We start from the raw sequence: 21,321 nt of genomic DNA, 5'->3' as shown, positions 1-21,321 counted from the left end.
TAAAATGAGGATGTAAATAAAGAATTCCTGCATCCTCATGGTTTTGGAAAAATTCTCTAAATTAACATTACACATTAGCTATCCACCAAAATTTGTGCAAAGCAGTATTACATTTTAGAATATCATGTCATGCTCATGGATGATATCTGTTGATTTAGGTCTTGTTTCTTTGTTAAGTCTTTTCATTTGTTATTGTTCTTTTTATTACTGAAACAATACATTTTTTAAATTCATGTCTAAAACTGATGCTTTTATGTTTGTGTGTGTGGTATAAATTACATGTTTTTTTACCTTTACATATTACATTAAATTACAAATGATATTATCTACTAAAATTGTTATATACACACATTGTTGCAAGGATTGGCCTGTTATAAGAATTAACAGTATATCTTTAAACATGTATTTCCCCAGCATAATGCTGCCATTTGTGCCTATTCCCAGGAATGACTGAAATGTCATGTAGACGCCATGGAACTACAACTCCCAGGGTGCTTTGCTGCCACTTCCGTGATGAGGCTGGTGGTTCTAGCTGACTGCTGTGTGGATTTAATGCAACGACTTCTCCACAGACACTGATCTCCATTAACAGATTTCGTCAAAATGCGCTGGTTTGAGGGCTCCATTCCAGCTGCCATCGCCTTCGCCAAACAGCACAATGCCATATTCGTCGTCGTTATAACAGGTATTTTCATCTTCATACACTCTCTGCACACTGATAGCATGACTCGTTAGCCTGGATGAGAGGAGAGTGGGCCTAGCCATTAGCGCTAGCTTCAGTCAGGTGAAGACGGACATTCTCTTCACTCTCATATCAGATTATGACGTTTCACAGAAGTAAATAGATGTTAAAGCAGCTCACGCCCGTGGTTTTATAATCACTTTTATTATCAACCCTTTATGACGAACTGTCATCGGTAGCGCGCTGGCTGGCGGACGCTGCCAACGCTGTCATCTGATCATCGGAGCAGCCAAAATAGTGCTCGTACCAAACACATTTAACATGATAACGCTGCTCGCACCAAACACATTTAACATGATAACGCTGCTCGCACCAAACACATTTAACATGATAACGCTGCTCGCACCAAACACATTTAACATGATAACGCTGCTCGCACCAAACACGCTTTGGCTTATGACACTGCAGTTACCCAGCACACTGAATTTCAGGTCCTTTGTATCTGAAATGGTTAATAAGTTGTCTAATCGCTTGTTACTCTGCCGAATCGAGGTGATGATGAGCAGTCTGGCCAGATGACATTGAGCTGGGAGGATGACCGAGTGGCCGAAGTTACAAACGGCTCCTGTGTAGCCATCAAAGTTGATGGCAAAAGGTAGGAGATTTATAGCAACCCCAGCCCACGGTAACCCTGCACAACCTTACCATGTTTTATTTTCTTCCAGTGAAACCTGCATCCAGTTCTCCCAAATCTGTATCCTTACAAGGACCTTTCTAGTGCTATGGTATTAGTCAGATGCTGATATGAAATGTATGTTCAGATGTGTAGAGCACACCCTGCTCCTTGGGCGCCTGTCATGGCTGCCCACTGCTCACCAAGTGTGATGGATTAAAAACAGATTTTTGTTTGCCTGAAAAAGTTGATAGCAGTGCAAATTTTACAATTTTATGAACAAAATTAGCTCATTTTATAATGTGAAGAGTTTGAGTTCATGGTTGTCTTTTGACATTTTTTTATTTAATGCACCCAGTTTTCTCAGTAGGTGATAGGTCTGGACTGCAGGCAGGACAATTTAGCATCTGGACTCAAAGCCATGCAGTTGTAATAGCTGCAGTACGTGGTTTTATATTGTCCTTCTGAGATACACAATGTCCTCATTGAAAGACGTTGTCTGGATGGGAACATGTGTTTCTCTAAAAAGTTTTATACACTTGAGCATTCATAGTTTCTTTCTAGAGTTCATTTAGTGGATAAAGGTGTACAATTGACCAATTAGAAAAATGTTCACGTCTACTGTGAATAAAATGTTGACTAATGAGATTTTGAAAGTATTTTAGTTTTCATTTTATTCAAATTTAAGGAACATTGCAGCTTCTATGTAATTTGGGTTGTACATGAAAACAGCATATTCACAGAAGTTGTGCAATGCTATTTGTACAACTGACTTAACTCAACGAATATGAGAGAAGTGCTAATAAATACATTGGTGTAATGTGGGTACCTGAGGTTCCTCCTTAACATTTGGTGAATGAAAGATCCAGTTGTGTGCATCCCATCCAGCTTCTTCATTGGTGAGAATGGGATTCCTCTGGAGGTCATCGCTGGCAGCGTGTCAGCTGAAGAACTCACTGAGAGGATCCACAAAGTCCTGCAGGTCAGATGTGCACTGCTGGCTCTGTGAAAACCTCTAGAATGGTGCAGTGTGCTGTGGATTTTGAGAATTTGAGGCCTTGCCTAGTTGCCATTGAACTGTACATCAATTTTAATGTTGTTCAAGAGTCTCTCTTGGTCTGTGGAAATCTATGTTGTAGACCATGGAGATACTGTAGAAGTGTGAGTTTAAAATACAGCGTTTCTGTGTCTGAAGATGCATAAACAGCAGGTGGGACCTGTGGAGGAGCCGCCACTCTCCACCAGCACAGCCCCCCATTCACCCATCAGTCCTACAGAACCCTCAGAAAAACCTGCTGCTGCTGTCGCTGCCCCCTCAAAAGGTGAGATCCTGCCCACTTCAATCACACAGCACATGTGGGCCTTCTAGCCAATCCACTGTCACTTAAGGAAACAATGGAGTCACAAGTTGTCTTAATTTCTTAGATTGTGATTGAATTCTAGTTTTAAACCTCAGGGTCATCATGGGTAAAGGCATATATAGGCTAGGCAGTGGTGGCCTAGAAGTTAAGGAAGTGGCCCCGTAAACAGAAGGTTGCCGGTTTGTATCCCGATCCGCCAAGGTGCCACTGAGCAAAGCACCGTCCCCACACACTGCTCCCTGGGCACCTGTCATGGCTGCCCACTGCTCACTCAGGGTGATGGTTAAAAGCAGAGGACAAACTGTGTGCTGTGCTGCTGTGTATCACAAGTGACAATCTCTTCACTTTATAAATAATTAAGGGTTTGAGATCTTGAACCACAAAAAGTTATGATATTAAAATTTTACTTTAATTCTCATCAGGTGCAACATTGCCACATGATGCAGCATCCAGAAGCTGTCAGCATGGCTTCTGAAATAAGCACCACTCATTCCACACAGTGGTCCTAAAACTTTACAAATAGACCAAAGCAGAGGTTGTAACGTGGTGATTGTGTGTGGTGTACAGGCCTGTTGTTGTCAGGTTCTGAAGGTTGTGCACCAGAGCTTATGGGTCATTAAAGGAATTCTGCTGTGATCAGTAAAGTTTCTCCTTGACTTCAGCAGAATCACTGTCGATGCCGAGAGAGGAAAGCGGTGCAGAGACTCACGGGACGGTGAACAGTGATGACCGGAGCCAGTCTTCTGACGAAGCTTCAACAGCCTCACAACCAGATGAAGCTCTGGATGCCAAGGTGGAGCGGTGAGTTCAGACCCTGTCATCATCATCATCATCATTATCATTATCTGCTACCATCCAATGTGTAAAATGCCTGGGCACCCAGCTGCCCACAGAAACACTTTTTTAAAAAATAATTTAATAGTATATTTTCACAAATCTCATAACCGTATCTAAATCTGTGACTTTCTACTTGTGAGTGTGGCTTCCGTCACAGCACATTGGTTAACACTCATCGTGTACTTACATTAGCCAGAGCGCTTAGAATCAGAAGTTACAAGGACCGCTTGGAGACACTCAGGGTTAAGTGTTAAGTAAACATGCTTTTTAGAAGATTTTTTGGGAAATGCTGCAGTGTCCCGGCCATTGTTGTTAATTTTTTTACACTGAAAATTAAAAGTGGCATATTTTTCAATTATGTTTGATGTATAATTAAATTGCCTTCACTGTCTCCGTTATTAATGTATAGTCATACCTGTTCACCTATATGGAGAAATGACTATTAGAGTCTTCTCATAAACTGCAACTGGCTTGCTAATGTCGTTAAATGGTCCATTTTTATTTTATCATTGATTAAGTCTCACACGGAAGCTGGAAGAAAGAAGAGAGCAAAAGAAGAAAGGCGAAGAGGAGGTTAGTGCCAGACACACAAATTTTGCATCACATTAGCATTTTTTATTACCAGAAAAATTCCTCTAATGTTGTGCTGCGCTGACGTCACATAAACACAAAAAGCCTTTTACTGTCTTCATCTTATACTTTGAGAAAGTGAGCTGGGGCAGTGGTTGCCTAGCGGGAAAGGAAGTGGATCCATAATCAGAAGGTTGTTTGTTTGAATCCCGAACTGCCAAGGTTCCACTGAGCAAAGCACCATCCCCACACACTGCTCCCCGGGTGCCCTTCACTGCTCACCAAGGGTGATGGTTAAAAGCAGAGGACACATTCCGTTGTGTCACCATGTGCTATGTTTCACAATGACTATGTTTCACACTTCAACTTCATTTCATATTCTGTCCATTTAGAATGATATTAAGAAGGAGCTGGAACGGAGGAAGCTGGGAAAGGACATGCTTGACTTCAAGCGGAAGCAGGAGGATGAGAAGACAAAGAGGCTTCTGGAGGAGCGGAACCGGGAGAAGGCTGAGGAGAAAGCTGCTAGGGAGCGTGTCAAGCAGCAGATCGCCTTGGTATTTATTTATTTTTTTTTAAATAGACAGCAAAAAAACATTCTGTATCAGAATATGTTCAGTTGAAAGTAGACGCCCCTTAACTCTGTTGCGAAGGCTCGACAATATTTATGTATCATTTAATGGATAATCATAAGTTGTTGCATAAAATCTGCATAAATCTAACAAACTGTCCATGGTTATTCATGTTGCATAAATCATATCTATTGAAAGCAATTTCTATTTAAATTGATCATACTGAGCTTGATTTGAGTTCCTACAAAGTGAACCTAGAATGACAACTCAAAAATGTATGCTTCATATTTGCTAGCTTTTTTTATAGAATCTGGTGAGGTGCCAATGTGTAAGTAGCAAATTTTCCTGAAATTCTTATTTCTCTACCTGTTCATTAGCATAAGTACTAGATTTAATCAAACCAAATGTGGGCAGGCCTTGTCAGTGTGTTCTTAAAGGGTCCCCAACATTTTTACATCCAATCAGGGTGGTAGTAGCCTAGTGGGTAACACACTCGCCTATGAACCAGAAGACCCGGGTTCGAATCCCACTTACTGCCATTGTGTCCCTGAGCAAGACACTTAACCCTAAGTTGCTCCAGGGAGACTGTCTCTGTAACTACTGATTGTAAGTCGCTCTGGATAAGGGCGTCTGATAAATGCTGTAAATGTAAATGTAAATGCAATCACCAAGCAAGTGCAGTGCTTCACACGTTTTGAAGCCATCAAAATGGTGGAGATAATGTTGAAGGGGAGGGGTGGGAAATTCTCTGGGCAAACAAAGCATGAGAAATGAGAGGTAACCTTTCCCCTTATGAAGATGATAAAGGGACAAATTCCAGATCCAACCGTCTGAGCTGCCTCTCTCTGAACAGTGAAACAGAATGGCCAAAGCACTCTTTACACCCGTCACCATCTCTAGCCACTACAGGACAGGCTAGAGGAACTCATATTAATGTCAAATAATCTCACAAAGTAAAATCACCTCTTTAATCATGTCAATCTGTCCTCAGGACCGTGCTGACCGAGCTGCTCGCTATGCCAAGACACAGGAAGAGGTACAGTTGGCCCAAGCTACAGCCCTGCAGGCCAGACAGTTAGAGATGGACGCTCGGAGAGATGCGGCGCAGCGGGAGCGCAGGTGCGAGACTACTGTAATTGAATCTGCCAACATTCACTCAGTTCAGTTTTATTCACACGGTCTGAGGTTTCAGAAATGTAATATTTTCTTACAGATTTACTGTTTGGGTAATGACATCTGGCACCAAAAGATAGTAATAGTTTTGAACATATTGATTCAGAGTACAGATATATGGTTTGCCAGTCTAGTCTTGCGAGGGTTTCTAAATCACTGGGCTGCTTAAAGGTAATAAATACATCTGCAAAACATTTGCTAAAAATAATTTGGGATTAATACATTGACAAAAACTGGTGCAGATTATTGGTATTAAGTGATTGCCCATTTTCTGATTGTGTGATTTAATGAGAAAAGTATGCTTTCAAAAGCTATTATTCCAGATAGCATTAAACAGGATGGAAGCTCAGTGTATTGGGGAAATGTTGGCAAATAATATTATATTGATTCCTCATATTAATAAATAATTGACTGTTGTCATTTTTGTGTGCAGTGCTGTTGCAAGGATTCAGTTCCGGCTACCCGACGGCTCGTCTTTTACCAATCAGTTCCCCTCAAACACACCCCTCCATGAGGCCCGGCAGTTCGCCGCACAGGTTTGTATTCATTACAATACATTTTGATTACATTTTAGATTAAATGTTCATGGTTCTGTTCTCACTGCACCACATACTCCTTTTTACAGGAGTTGGGTAACCGCTATGGACGCTTCTCCTTGGCAACAATGTTCCCCCGACGGGAGTTTGTTGGAGAGGATTTGGAGAAGACCCTGTTAGAGTTGGAACTGGCTCCTAGTGCCTCCATTGTGGTGCTTCCTGTGAGTAGTGAAATTTTAACTACTTCATTTATCTTAAGCCTATTGGAACTGACTATTAAAGTATTATTATGTCTTTTCTTCTGGGGCAGTGGTGGCCTGGTAAGGATATGGACTCGTAACCGAAGGGTTGCGAGTTCAAATTCCAATCTGCCAAGGAGCCACTGAGGTCACTTTGATCAAGGTCCCATCCCCACACACTGCTCACTAAGGGTGATTGGTTAAATGCAGAGGATACATTTTGTTGTGTGCACAGAAACAGTCATTTTCACTTTAAAATGTAAACTTTCTGTTCTGCATGGACTCTGCAGCAGTCAAGCAGACCAGCCCAAACAGTTGTCCAATCATCCAGCGGGGGCTTCTGGGCCATGCTACACACTCTGCTGTACCCCCTATTGGCTTTCTGGAGGTTCCTCAGTGGTTTTATCTTTAGCCCACAACCACCATCAGCATCATCATCATCAACAGCAGCAGCAGCAGGGGGAACCCAGCAGGGCTCCACTACAGCTTCTCCCTCTGCTCCAGCTGGAGAACCAAAGAGGTGAGTTTTCATGTACTCTGTTGTATTCTGAAAGTATATGATCAGTCAAATGTATAAAGTCAATTCTCGGATTATACTAAAGGGTCTCAAGCCACTAGTACAGTAGGTCTCAAACTCCGTTCTCTACCTCAGGAATGATTTATGACTGGATTTACAGTTGCGAATTGAACTGCATATGTAGTTTACCCAGCTTGCTATGATGTGTGTGAAAGAGGCTGGGATGGGTATAATATTGACTGGTATAAAATTGAATGAAATACGCTGCAGCCTGTGAAATAAATGGTTCATCATTAGATGATGCGCACCAAATGCTGCCTCATGGTACTGTGTGCATGCTTTACGTTTTTCATTTTGGTCATGTCTGATTTACATAGTGACAAGGAGCATCCAAATGCAGGTGCTTTGTGGACCCCCTTTTTTTTTTTTTTGAGCGATTAGGCAGCCACACATCTCCGTTGGAGAAGAACGTAAATGCGACACGCAAAAAATGCGCCATCCAAATTGGTCCTAAATATCCTACGCTGTCCATCTCCATCTTTTGTGTAGGGATTGTCTCCGGCTGGAATGAATGGGCTCATAGGTCAGACCCTACACAGGATGTTAACAATATTTGGCTGGTTTCTTCATGTTATTGCTCAAATGGATCAGATTTTTTTATTGATTTGTTTGATATTGATCAAGTGGCAGCTGTAGACAATACTTTATCACTCAGAAATCCTTTCAGCCAGAATTTCGTCAGGAACTAGTAACCTCCATACTAACAGAGAAACGTATTACTGTTTTAACTCTCATAGGGATACCATTCGCAAAAGAGTTCTGGAAAAGAGACCAGAGGACTTCAAAAGAGATGGGAAAATTTACAGACTACGGACTCAAGAAGACAGTGAAGATGATAACAACACGTGGAATGGAAACTCCACTCAGCAGATGTAGTGAAGCTCGTCTCTCTTTTACTTTTCTTTCTACCCTCACCAGGTTGACGTTTGTCGAGTGTCTCAGTCTTAATGGGGATTATGCTGGTTTTAGAACTCACAAAATCCTTTGTTTGCTTTTGGGTTGGGGGTATCCTAGCTCCATGCATTTTTCTTGTTTAATCCTCTGCATGGGTAGAAACAGTGATGCTTAAGTTCTTTCATCATTAAATAATTCCCAGTAAATAACCTAATGGACTCTGGGCTAATCTGCCAACTCGGAAATGTTGTTGAAAGTGTATGGGCAAGTGCCATTGTACAGGATTTAACAATGCGCTGTACTGTAAAACATGGGGAAACTGATCGAACAGCAGAACTAAAGGGCATCATGCTGAGTGGGAGAAAGGGCCTTGACACCAGTGAATGTTTGAATGGTTTCTTCTCTTATTGTTGGCGGCTACGAGTGAACATGCAGTTTTCTACTAGATGACAATGGATACGTTTACAGCTTCTGTTGAACAGCTGAAGAAATAAAGACATTTTTCAATGAAGAAGGCAACTGTCTCCAAATCTGTCTTTATTTATGGGCGAATGCAAGACCACGTTTAATAGAATAAATAGAAAAATTACCGGATGCATTAGCAGAACCTAAATTGTACTCTTCCATTTTTCCTGAATCCACTACGTTCACTTTAAGAACGGACTGGCCTTTCTGGAAAACGTGGGTATTTAATGTTGTTCTAAACTGTAACCTGTAATATGATGCAAGGTAGATATTCAATTAAATTACACTCTCAAAGTGTACTATACATCAAGTAACATTCATATTTGGTACAATAATAAAGTTAAAAAATTTTATTATTGAAGAATATCATAACACAGTAGTCAGGTTAAACAAATAATAATGCTTTTCAGGAGCCCCCTTTATAAGAAAAATAATAAGAAAAACTTGAAGTCCCATTTGCCATTGTTTCTTTTTTTATATTGAAATATAATTAAATATTTTACAGATCTGGCACATTTGTAAACATCCAGGTTTTTTTTTTTTATATAATATTAATACATTTGGTGCTTATCAAATGTAAAAAATATGGACCCAAGTCTATATTTTTGCACCATAAAGTCCAACCCTGAACATTCAGACTCCCTTAAAGGTGATGAGGTAATCTGGGTAAGCTCCGGCATCGCAGAACACCACGAAGATGAACGGATTCTTCAGGTTGTCTACAGCGCAGTCGTACAAACCAGCCTGTGGGTTGCTGGGGTCCAGAGGGTCCGGCTCTTTCATGTCACGTCGAGATTTGCATGGAGATCCTGTCAACACTCGCGCTCTGTATATGTACTTCAGCCCATTGGTGTCCGGGTTCGAGTAGTTGTCATGGCATGAATAATGAGCCTCTTTGGCGAAGTATGTGCCTGCACCGTGGACAGTTGCTGTAGGAGAAAAGAAGAGCATTTTTTATTACATATACAAATGGTTAATTCAATATACAGCTATACAGAGCCCAGGGTCAAACAGCACACAAACTGAATTATAATATGACAAAATCAGCATTGTATCGACAAAAAAAAAAACATTTAGTCCACAGAAGCACTTACATCATATTTCACTTTTTGATATTAATTACATCCACAGAATGCATTTGTCAACGAAAGAAAGTCATTGTGACTATTGAATGTCTGACAGTTATAATAAGAAATATAAAAGAAAAGTCATAAGGAAAAATGTGTCATAGAAACACATTCAGGGAAAGCACAAAAACCCTGTATAGCTAAAAACATACACATTGTGTAAACTTATTTAAATATAAGTGATTTATTGAGGCCAAATATGTGAGGCTATAGTTCTTGCTGAATTTGTACTTTTATAGTTATGCACTTCTAATGTGCTTTAATTTGCTTAAATGAAATGTAAATGAAATCAAGACTATTTTCTCAACATGATCACGATTGTGAAAATGCATTATGTAAAATGGTTTAAGTGACAACATTTATTTTAAGTATGGACACTTGACGCCTCATGTACAGCAACGAGAAAACAATTCTGTTTCACACACACAGAGTAGAAAAAGCTTTGCACTGTACCGTTCCTGCCACAGAAGCTCCTGTTGAAGCCATGCATGCTGATTCTTTGTGCAATGTCCTTGGTTGTGCCATGATAGAGATACCGCTGGTTCTCTTGGTTGGGGTGTCTTTTGTCCACAGTCTGTTTCCACACTGCGTACCTATGCCACTGGCTTCGGCTCTGTATCCTTTGGATCTGTTGAAATATTTTGTACATGTTGTATTGTGGTTTTGACTGTAAAGAGCAAGTTGTGACTTGATTTTACCTCAACAACCTGGAACTTTTGGGCATATGCTGGATCAGGGTTCATGCTGGATTTCAGAAAGCTCTTTTCAATTCTTTTATACTCTTCAGAAGTTGGCAGAAGGGTGATGATCTCCAAATCCTTGCTGTCCATCAGTGTCCATGTTGGTGGAGGCTGGACGATGGCTGTGAAGAGTGACAGGAGAGCATCCCTTTTCAGCCTCAATCATTTACACACCCACACCATGTGAAATGGTACAATCCAGTCTGCCACCTTGCAAGGATGTAGCACTTTTTTGAGCTTAAGATCAGTATTGATCAGGTATCTGATCAGGTGTCTGATCACACTGTGGAGACGGTGTTTTGATGGTCAGGTCTCACCAACAGTCGGACAGATGACAACATAAAGATACCGAATGACAACACTTGTCCATCAATTGTTATATTTCTTCTCTGGTAGCAGCAGGTATATTTCAGGGTGCCAGAGCTCTAACAGTTGAGAGTCTCTGGCATGGGCTGGAGAAGAATTTACCCACTAGTTTAACTCTCTACCTCCATCATCAACATAAACTCTCGTTGATAAATGTATTCAACTCTGAACCAAAATGAATGTTGTGGTTTTGCATACGCTCATCTGAGTACTAGCATGCTAAAATAGATGCTAAAGGTGGTCTGACCAAATTGTAGAGTATGCGACCCTTTTTTTTTTGGCAGGGCTAGTGCTGACCCGCTTGATGAATCTGATTGAGAATTGTCTGTCTGATTCCATTCTGTTTGTAATAATGTCTTACTAGTATGGGTGCTAATAACGCTTTATCGCCATTTTCAGATGCTGTCTTAAATCTTTCTGTGGCCTCTCATTTGCCTCATTTAATACCATTACAACAGCAAGCACCTCTGGAGCCAAGTTTCCTTACCTGTGTCAGAGTCACCTAGCAGAGTTCTTCTGATATTCCTGCTCCTCCCTTTACCGTCTGTTAGAGTCTTCTTATTCAGATCCACCGTACGGGTCTCGCCCTGCTGCTGGAAGGTAAATGTTTTCTCTTTCCCCTGGAAAGCCTTCTCAAGGTTATAACTGAGGCGCGAGCCCAGTGGTTTCCACGATTCCCCCCGTGCCTCTTCCCAGCAAAGAATCTTGCTCAGTCGCTGCTCCTCCTTCTGCCGACTCACCCTGTCCTTTGCCGCCTGAAGGAGGTCCCTGATCTTCAGCTCTGCAGCAAGAACGTCATCCTTTTTCCCAGATATGCTCAGTGTTTCTGGAGTTGTCATGAGCAGCTGCACCTCGCTGCTCCGACTGAGGTCCACGATGGCCTTCGTGTCATCTGGCTGAAGGCTGCAGAAGTGGCTTGATGGCAGGTCTTTGCTGGTGCACTCTTCTGAGATCAGGTCCTGCAGGATCTTCCTAAACTGGGCCAGGCTGTCTTCTGACGATGTGTAGACTTCTACTAACGTGGTGGGGAACACCAAATTACCTGAACTGACTGAAGCAAGACTCTGGGTTGCTTTGGCAGGGCTCGTCTGAGGACTTGTTAACTTTGGCCTTTTGCTTGCTGAAAGACAACACAAGGAAACTGTATTAAAAAAAAAAAAAGAATTATACTATACTATACAAAAATATACTATCAATTATTCTGCACTCACGTGAAGAGTTAGTGGTGATCTTTTTGAAATTCTTAATAGCCCCTTCAAAGTCTGCCATCATCTTTGACTGGAATATGACAATATGAACAAGTGTGACAGATTTTGGGCAGTCGACCACAAAGTTGCTGATGGCGTCGATCATGGCCTGAGCTACTTGCGCTGCTCCCAAGTTTCCAGCACCTAAAAAACACGGTCAGGACGAGAATATTAAAACACTGCCACTGCTTCTTTATGCACATTGTTAGAGCTGCATTAATTTGTTAATATGGAATCAGAACTTGAAATAATCACGTCGTAATGAAATGAGTAAATAACTGCGGTTATGACTAGCTACTAAAGCAATCTTGAAATATAAGTATACGGATTATTTTTATTTTTAAAAACTGGTCAACATTCTAATTAGCGACATTGTGATCCTTCCATTTAACATCATTGGTAAGAACAGGATTTGGTGAGAAAAAAAGGGGTGAATTTTAACAGATTTCTGAAAAGTTAATGCTGCTTCCAATAAGATAAGATTAGAAAAGATGATCCTTTATTAGTCCCACAAGTAATTACCTGGTCACGGAAGAATGTGGACAGTACAAGATAAGGGCAGCAAAAAAAAAAAAAAAGATAGCATATGAGAATATGCCAATCGTATAATATAAAAATATAATATAAATAGTCTGGAAAAAGTGTAGATGAGTATAATGAATATATGTAAAAAATATTTGTGAATGCCTGTACACATAGATTATGAGTAAGTGTACATATGTACCGAGTGGGTAGCTAAACACATATTGCACAGAAGAAAAATGGAAATGGTGTTCTGTTGGTTGGTGTGTGTCTATGTATGTGTGGTCCGCTGTTTTACAGCCTGACAGCGGTAGGCAGGCAAGACCTTCTGAATCTCACCACCCCCACATTGTGGGTGCCGCAACCTGGCAAAGGGGCTACAGGGAAGGAATCAGGTACAGTCGGTGCTGGCCTACCTGTACCAAATGCAGGGAAGGACACCGATTGAATTTTGTTGTCTTCACAGAGCTTCAACACTTTATACATTGCACTTGTGATGCACTTCTCTTTGGTCTGCCCGACCATGTGGACAATGTTCTTGGTTGCAAGATTTCCTGCTTTGGTCAGGACCACGCCGTCACTGGGCTGGTTACCTTAAGGTTATGATATAGATAAAGGTGAGTTGCTAGTTAGGGTTTTATTGTTCTTGTTTTTGCAAGGTGAACTCCGTACCCTTCGAGTTGCACTCATCCACCACTGTCTGTCCTGCAGCTTTGAGAATGGCCCCTGAGACACCTACAGGAGGGCCAACGCGGGTGAGAAACCAGTGTGGAACGGAATACCCTCAAGTGAGAAGACTGTTAGAAAGGAAGCAGCTTCCGTACCAGAGGATAGGTTGAGGCTGGTGTTGGTGCTGCTGACGATGGCATCTGTCGTCTCTTGTGTGATGTCACCACAGAAGGCCTTGACTTTCAGTGGCCCAATAAGTACATCAATGTTACTTGCTGTGCAGAAAAGGTTAAGAATTAGTTACGACATTTTTTTTTAGCCTTGAAACCTCTTCTCACAAGGTGTGGACAAGCTTATAACATTAACCATGCACAGACTCAACTGGTGACAAACAAATCAAAACTTGTTATATGTGACGGGGTGCTCTATCCTCAGCAATCCCGACCTCCAAGCTGAAACATTTGAAACTAACCACTTGAGTTATTGTCTTCTTCCTCTGATGCATCATCGTCCTCCATATTCTCCTCTTCCACTTCCTCATCTGCACCGTCTTCATCCTGTAGTGCGGAATGTAACGTTATCCACGGTTAATTGATTCAACCGTGAGCCTACAAGACCGTTTTCAGTGTTATTTTGACTTCTGTGCTACATGGAAGGTAGTAGCCTAGTCGGCGCCTATGAACAAAAAGATAACAAAGTCACAGTAAGATTAAGACACTTAACCCTGAGTGTCTCCAGGGGGGGACTGTCCCTGTAACTACTGATTGGAAGGCGCTCTGGATTAGGGCGTCTGGTAAATGGCGTAAATGTAATTGTAATTTCCTGATCTGTAATTTGGTATGCTGAGGTGGGCTGCTTCAGAGGTTTTTTTTTCTGCAGGAAGGGTTGTGGAGGTCAGGTGTTGATTGAGGGTTGCTGAGGAGGAATACAAAATTTTTTTGTTTTATGCTATTCTGACCATGCGATTTTTACCTTCTTTCTTTGGGAAGGAATTAATATTTGTTTTATGTCACTATAACCTTTAGCCAAGAGGTTGTGACTGTATAAGAACACGATAATAACTAAATTATGCTCAGAGCTAATCAGTTGTTTAAGATTGTTATTAAAATGCTGATACCTGTTTTCTGGACGTCCACTGTTTAAGCCCCTGCAGAAACTCCTGAAAGACGGCGTCCCGGTCAATGACTATGTAGGCAAGTTTTATTACGGAGTTGGCGCACTGGGATGAATGGTCCTGGAAGCCCTGCAGCATGGCCAAGACGGCATCTGGGCCTTTTATTCCACCTCCACCTTTAAAGAAACCAGAGGTGAACTCTAAATTACAACAACTGTTAACGTGAGTGCATTTTCTGTGCTGATGATGTCCTTACCCGTGCCAACTGCAGGAAAGGACACGGTTGTGATGTTTTTCTGCTCGCACAGCTCTAACACCCCCTTCACTCGAGCCTGAACCTCAGCTGAAGAGTGAGGGCCCAACATATGGAGGATGAAGTCACAGTGCAGATTGCCAGCCGTGGTCACTTTGGCATCATTTCCCTTTAATGGACCTTAAAGATGGGCACAGAGAGGTTCTAAAACCCAAACTGCAAAGACTTTCCTGAAATGGAATTTAGGTGTCTCAAACCCACCGCAAGTTTTAGTCTCCTGTTCGACAGAGGGTCCAGCAGCATTGAATATCACCCCAGACACCCCTAAAACGTGAAGTGCATGAGGAATAAAATCATCATAAACAGTATAGAAGGAGACAGCATTAAAATGTTTTAATATATCATTAGTGACTGAAGATCCACCAACCATTCCTGAGCGACATGTCCGAATTGGTAGAGTTGACGATGCCTTTGACAGTTTCCTGCGTGATGTCTCCTTTCTTCACGTAAATTCTTATGCCACCAATCTTAACTGGGGATGTTCAGACGAGGACACAGTCAGTGTGACGCAGAAGTAATATTCAAGAACTTACGACTTATGACAGCATACCTTCATTTGAAGGCAAGCGGGAGGAAGGATTCTGTTGACGAAGGGGGAAAAGAAAAAGGGAGGGGAGTTAAAATAAAAAAAAAAGACAACTATAATAAAAAATATAAATGAAAGCACGTAATCTCACATTCATCTTTCTTTTCTTCAGGTATTCATTGTAAGAGTCAAAGACATTCTGCTCATAGACTATGAGGTGTAATGCTTTAATGCATGATGGAGCATTGGATGACAAATGATTCTCCAGCCCTGTGAGTATGGCGCGGATGGAATCTTCCGGAGAAATTTCACCCCGTCCTGCAGACATCATGTCGATGGCTGTTAGCGTATGGTCATTCAGAGAGGAGAAGAAACGAGGAACACACAGCTTCTCACCTGTCCCAATGGCCGGAAAAGCGAGGGTTGAGGCAAGCTGGCCTTCACACAGACCTAAGACCTTCTCAGTTGAGGAAGTGATGTCAGAGGTATTGCGTGGTCCAACCACGTGAGCGATGTGATAACATGAAAGATTCCCGCCGCTGGTAAGAACCACAGCATCATGTGTTTGAGTACCTAATTAACACAGTTAATGTTAGCTGAGCTATAGTAACTCAACATGCCGATGAAAAAAAAGGAGGTAAATGGAGATGGAGCAGCTTGACTTGCCATATTTAGCACACTCGTCTACCACTGAACTTCCTGCAGCTTTTAGAATGGCTCCAGACACGCCTTTTTCAATAAATCAGAAATACACCTCAGTAATAATTAGAAGTAGTGGCAAATACTTGTAATAAATTGACAAACGCTTCAAAGTGGTAGTGAAATATTCTTCAGCAAATACTGTTTCATATTCATAAAACAAAAATGTCTTGTATAATTATTTCCTTTCATATTATATCAATGGGTAGATGGTAATTCATGGTTATACCTGTGTTTAGATCAAGACTCTGACTGGTGGAATTCACCAGGATGTCCACCTTTGTCCTGGTTATGTCTCCCTTTTCAAGGACTACCAGAACTCCACTGATGTATACTGTCCACACATGAATGTGACCGATGAGTAATGTCAAAATAATGATATGAAAATAAATATGACAGTCGGTTTTTACCAATATTCACCTTCAGTGTCTACTTTAGTCTGGCCCAGTGATGAAGCTGCTCCTACTGCTGCGTGGCTGGTTGGCTGGTGAAGGAGAGGCATTTTCAACAACCGTGAGGCCAAGAAAACATGGCCTACTTGTGAGATGGACACTTACCGTAATCAGGTTACTGGGTGGCTGCTGTAACTGCTGTAAGTACAGCCTGCATCCCATTTCCTTGGCATAAGTCTGGAGAAAGTCCTGGTTCTTCTGGAGGACTTTAGACTCGCCTGCGCGTGAATAGGTGAGCACCTCAGTCACAACTGAGGCCAGTTTTTGCTTCACCACAGATTCTGCCTTTTCCATATGGCATCTTGGTGCTGTAATCTTCAGGCGAGGGGGAAACTCAGCTATGCAAGACACTGTAGCCTCCAGCTCGTCCAGATCTTCAGAAAGAATCGACTGGAAAAACTCTCCCTCTTTAACTGATTTAAGGGGCACTTTCTCTGTCACATATTGCCAATTTTCAAAGAAGCCCATCAGCTGCTTGGAAACATCACCCACTGCTCTGGAAAATCCAGAAACTGTAATAACGTCGTCATCCACGAGGAGCACGGGGGCATGGCAGAATTCCTCCTTGTCCTGCAGAACGTTCAGGAAATCGTCCCAGCAGGCGGTTCCTGTTAGTGAGACTTGGTCTCGAGTCAGATGGATCGTCTGTTCGGTCAGGGTTTCTTTTGTTATCTCCACTGCCCTCTGTGCATCGTCCTTCTGCCCAAGTACCTGAATGCCTCCGTCTTTTTCCACCAGTGAAACAACTAGCTTGTCCACGGTCAAGTACTGTCGCTCAAATAGTTTAAGGTCAAATGAATTAAGGAAGTTGTTGAGATGCAGTGACAGGTCCAATGGAAGACAGATGAGGTTGCGCTGAATGTCTTTCAGGGTGTCTTCTGCAAAAGCTACATGGTGCCTTAAGCCTTTGAGAATAAAAGTCAAGTCAGCCTCATCTTTGCTAAATTCAACATTTTTCAGTTTGTCGTGGACAAGTTCCCATATAAATCCCAGCTCCTCTGAAGATGCCGCTGGGATCTTTCGTTGAACCGTGTTCCTTTCTCGCTCCAGTTCTGAACTGGCCTTAGCTACCATGGACTTTATGGCTTCAACACGTTTTTTTACGGCGCTTTCAGCACCCACAACCACCACTTTAGCAACGTTACTAAAGTAGTTGACCAGGGTGTCATGATGCCTCAGGCCTGCACCTTCATCTTCTATCATTTTCCAAACGTCTAGCTTGATGTCCAGCTGAGCCACACTGTATTTACCCAGAAGAGCTTCAACTTCTCTCTGAAGTTCGCTTCTCCAGGAGGAACCCAGCATCAGAGCCGCCAGAGACTCTGGATCGACGTGACTTTTCAGTACTACATGAGATGGCCCATTGCGTCTATCAAAAGAAACACTGACATGGAACCTGGCCAGAGAGTTCCGGAAGTCTTCTTCACATTCTTTGGTCTGTGTGATGTATTCAAAGATGTGCTCACTGACAGAAATGGCCACCTCTGTGGGGACGTCCAGAGTCGGAGTTCTCCCAGTTAAAGCCTTCTGCCAGCTGGGGTAAAACAGCTGGGCATGCAGGTCTGTCTCACAAAGGCGGTGATGCCGCTGTGCCACTTTATATGCATCTGAGATGTACAGAGAGGTTCACAGATGAGCTACATTACATTTCATACCGTTACGGCCTTAAAAAACGTGCTGACAATGTGACTCAAGCTGTAGATTGTGAAAAATGGGTCCTTAGTAAGATTTTAACCTATAGGGGATATAGATCCTATATAAATTCAGTACAATCCAACCTCACTCTCCCAATCTCACTGAATTTTATCACATTTTATGACACTCTATGACATAAAAGGATACTGTCTACATGATATCTGATCAGATCTGGTAAGAAACGTAACTAAATGTTTTAACTACTCTGGCTCATTTATCCCATACAACGCACCATTACAGTGCTGAAATTCGACGATTCTGCTCATTCTCCCATCAGCCGAGTTGATGACCTTGATGGATCCGCCTCCACTGCGTTTGGTGTTGCTGAAGTACAGTGTCAGTGCGTCCTCAGACACCTTGTGCATGTCACCCTGCACCAACACAGAGCTGGTGAGCTCCAGCCGGGACACTTCCATCTGCTGGCCTTGTAACTTCTTTGTGGAGATCTTCTCCAAAAATGGGATTATTTCTAGAATAAGAAATTACTGTCAGTGCTTATAATAATTTGAACAAAATGTTAGATTTTTCCCAGTGAACATTATATCAAGTTAATGTCATTTCATAACTGATATTGTTTTAGATCTCAGATCTTCTTATTTATGGGTGATATAGGAATGCGATACAAAACTTAGCTCATGGGTCATATTCACACACACACACACACACACACACACACACACACACACACACACACACACACACACACACACACACACACATTTTTAAGATGTCTGGCACACCCCATGGACAAGGGTCATCAGGAGTGTGGAAAAAGTAAGTAAACAAGAAGTGAAGTGAAAGTGAAGAGGTTGTCATTGTGAAACACTGCGGCACAGCAAACGGTGACACAACAAAATGTGTCTTCTGTATTTAACCCATGGGCAGTGGGCAGCCATGACAGGCGCCCAGGGAGCAGTGTGTGGGGACGGTGCTTTGCTCAGCAGCACCTCAGCGGCACCTTGGCGGATCGACATTCGAACCGGCATTCTGATTACGGGGCCGCTTCCTTAACCTCTGGGCCACCGCTGCCCGAAACGGATGCCGCTGTATTCATGGGTGTGTGAGGTATTGGTAAGAGGCATTTTAAATGGTACAGAATGAGGAAGTATGATGTCTAATAAAATAATAAAAGTTCATCTTCTGTGTTTACCAAAACATACCAAAAAAAAAGATAACTAGCAAGAATTCATTTCTTCATTCCATCAAGAACTACTTAGTGTTTACATGCACGCCAGGATCCTGGTTTTCATTACGTTCAGGACATTCCTGTAACTTGATTCCTGTCCTTAAATCACTGAGCCGTCACCAGGAACTGATCGAAAGTCATGTGCTGCATGTGCTAAAGATGATGCCAGAGCTGCCTTGTCAAGTAATGGGACATGTCAGGAAATATTAAACATTTCCACAATTTTCAATTGTGTCAAGTATTTTAAATAATTTTGTTACTGACATTCACAATTCAGATTCTTACTGAATCAGGTATAAGTATCGTTCTCCTACAGACTCACGGAGAGTAAAGACAGGCCAGGCCAGCTTAAAACCCACCGATGTCTCTCTGGAAGGTGACCACTATGTTCTCCTCATCCAGAACCTCCCATGTGTGCTCAGCCCCCTTGCTGCAGCTGCCAATAAAGACTGAAAACATCTTGACTTTCCAGTCCGCGCTGAATCCGCTCAGGATGAAGCGCCGAGGGTCCAGTCGTCCCGCCGCGCCCCCCGGGCTGTACGGCTCCACGCATATCTCCAGATCATGCCGCTCCTTGGCCAGGATCTTCTCTGCATCTGAGGAAAGACAGACAGATCCAGCTGCTGATTCAGCAGAACGTTTTCAAGTGGAGATTCGTGAAGACTGAAGCCTGCTCTACCGGACTTGTTGGCAAATTTGACCATCCATTTGTTCTTGCCGTGCTTCATGATTTCAAAGCGGTCAGTGAACTGCTCCAAGTACAGTGAGAGCAACGGCCTCTTCTCCCTGCTGCTCACGACCAAGAACATTCCATCCTGTTCCTCCTCAGGTTCTGGGCCTGAAATCACACCACGGCACTGTTTAAAAGAAATGCTTTTGGCATTTTCTGCACTTGAAACTTGAATAAACTTCAAGTTCAAACCTGAAAACCAGTCCAAGGTATCAAAAAAAAAAACATACCAGCCTCACCAGCAGGCTGGAGTGGCACCTCGCTTCCAGCCCGAACCGCTGGGTTCCTGACGTCACGCTCACCTGAAACCACGTGACCTCGCGTTAGTCACATGACACTCGCCCACTTCCCGGTGGGTTTTCAACGCGTTTTAATACGGAGTTAATAACGATCGCAAACAGCCTTACTTTTCCCGCCCGGCGTCCCTGGTCCAGGAGGCTGCGTTACAGGCGACAAGAGGAGCATTAAAATACGTTTGCTGAAGGATAACGTTTGGAAACGAAAGTGACCACTAATAAAGACACTACTAACGATAACAGGCGAGCGAACATTGTGGTTAAAACGTCTCACGTTAGTCGTGAGGTTCAATAAGTGGATAAAAGAGCTGATTACGTTCTGTCTCGGGCAGCGGGGCTTTTTGGCGGACGGAGCTTCATCCTCCAGCGGCTTCACCCGCACCTGCACCGGCCCGAAGTCGCTCAGCGGCACGGTGTGCGGCTCTCTCCGCAGAACCCTGTCCCAGGCTGGCGGGGGAGGCAGCAACACACCTGATCGATTTAGGATTTTACTTCGCACAGACTTGAGACCGAGATTCTACCTCCTCCTCACCGTCATTTTCCAAGTAAACCAGGAGCGCCTTCCTCGCGTCTGTCGGGTGACTCCGGATTTCTCTGACTTCCTCTCCGGACCGTCTCTTGTTTCTGAAGTACAACTCCAGCTTCGGTTTGATCTTGTCCAGGTCGTCGGGAAGACCCTCCAGGAGCAGCGTTTTTTCTGCCATGTCCCGGGACTCACGAAAACGAAACGCACGAAAACGAAACCTTGTTGACTGTGATGGAAAGCCCCGGTCTGCGAACAAATGCACTTTCGATTTAACTTTTTACATGCACCTTTACATGCATCAGGTAATAACTGATGTTACTCGATGATTGCATTATCAAAAGGACTGTTTGCAGATGCTCTAGTCCAGATCGACGTGCATCAGTGCATTCCAGGGAATATTTATTATAAAAAATGTTTTATGTTAATATACCACAATATTTTGATTTTTATCATTTGTAATCCTTTTCTGTTTTACGTTTAACTCCTACACCCTCGCTTCTCAAACACGAACTACTGGTATGTTGGCTCCCTCTA

General features: G+C 42.7%; 2 protein-coding genes across 4 annotated transcripts; one reads left to right on the top strand and one right to left on the bottom strand.

The window, feature by feature from the left end:
- Positions 1–422: 422 nt before the first annotated feature.
- Positions 423–8,630, top strand: ubxn4 (UBX domain protein 4). 2 transcript variants are annotated; one of them, XM_028991161.1, is made up of 13 exons: positions 423–685; positions 1,235–1,337; positions 1,408–1,436; positions 2,219–2,337; positions 2,551–2,677; positions 3,379–3,517; positions 4,072–4,126; positions 4,516–4,680; positions 5,687–5,814; positions 6,302–6,404; positions 6,494–6,625; positions 6,934–7,163; positions 7,958–8,630. In XM_028991161.1, exons 1-13 carry the CDS (start codon positions 604–606, stop codon positions 8,094–8,096), a joined length of 1,551 nt encoding a protein of 516 aa, XP_028846994.1. In that variant the 5' UTR covers positions 423–603; the 3' UTR covers positions 8,097–8,630. The 2 variants fall into 2 exon arrangements, with proteins under 2 accessions (XP_028846994.1, XP_028846995.1); XM_028991162.1 differs by having other exon boundaries at positions 442–685; positions 3,382–3,517.
- Positions 8,631–8,634: 4 nt separating this feature from the next.
- parp14rs3 (poly(ADP-ribose) polymerase family member 14-related sequence 3) lies at positions 8,635–21,023 on the bottom strand. Of its 2 annotated transcripts, XM_028991150.1 has the most exons (27): positions 20,794–21,023; positions 20,578–20,708; positions 20,373–20,403; positions 20,196–20,267; positions 19,915–20,073; positions 19,595–19,831; positions 18,282–18,518; positions 16,460–17,961; positions 16,323–16,386; positions 16,132–16,236; positions 15,870–15,932; positions 15,600–15,776; positions 15,355–15,521; positions 15,228–15,258; positions 15,045–15,149; positions 14,879–14,941; positions 14,621–14,797; positions 14,368–14,540; positions 13,723–13,807; positions 13,406–13,525; positions 13,254–13,316; positions 12,998–13,174; positions 12,024–12,203; positions 11,300–11,932; positions 10,405–10,568; positions 10,160–10,334; positions 8,635–9,508 (listed from the first exon to the last, which is right to left on the bottom strand). In XM_028991150.1, exons 1-27 carry the CDS (start codon positions 20,963–20,965, stop codon positions 9,213–9,215), a joined length of 5,559 nt encoding a protein of 1,852 aa, XP_028846983.1. In that variant the 5' UTR covers positions 20,966–21,023; the 3' UTR covers positions 8,635–9,212. The 2 variants fall into 2 exon arrangements, with proteins under 2 accessions (XP_028846983.1, XP_028846982.1); XM_028991149.1 differs by having other exon boundaries at positions 20,373–20,708.
- Between the last annotated feature and the right edge of the window lie 298 nt (positions 21,024–21,321).

The sequence above is a fragment of the Denticeps clupeoides genome, chromosome 9 (assembly GCF_900700375.1).
Source record: "Denticeps clupeoides chromosome 9, fDenClu1.1, whole genome shotgun sequence".
Taxonomy (NCBI): Eukaryota; Metazoa; Chordata; class Actinopteri; order Clupeiformes; family Denticipitidae; genus Denticeps; species Denticeps clupeoides.
The sequence above is the reverse complement of the archived record's forward strand: the minus strand, read 5'-3'. Positions and strand labels throughout refer to the sequence as shown.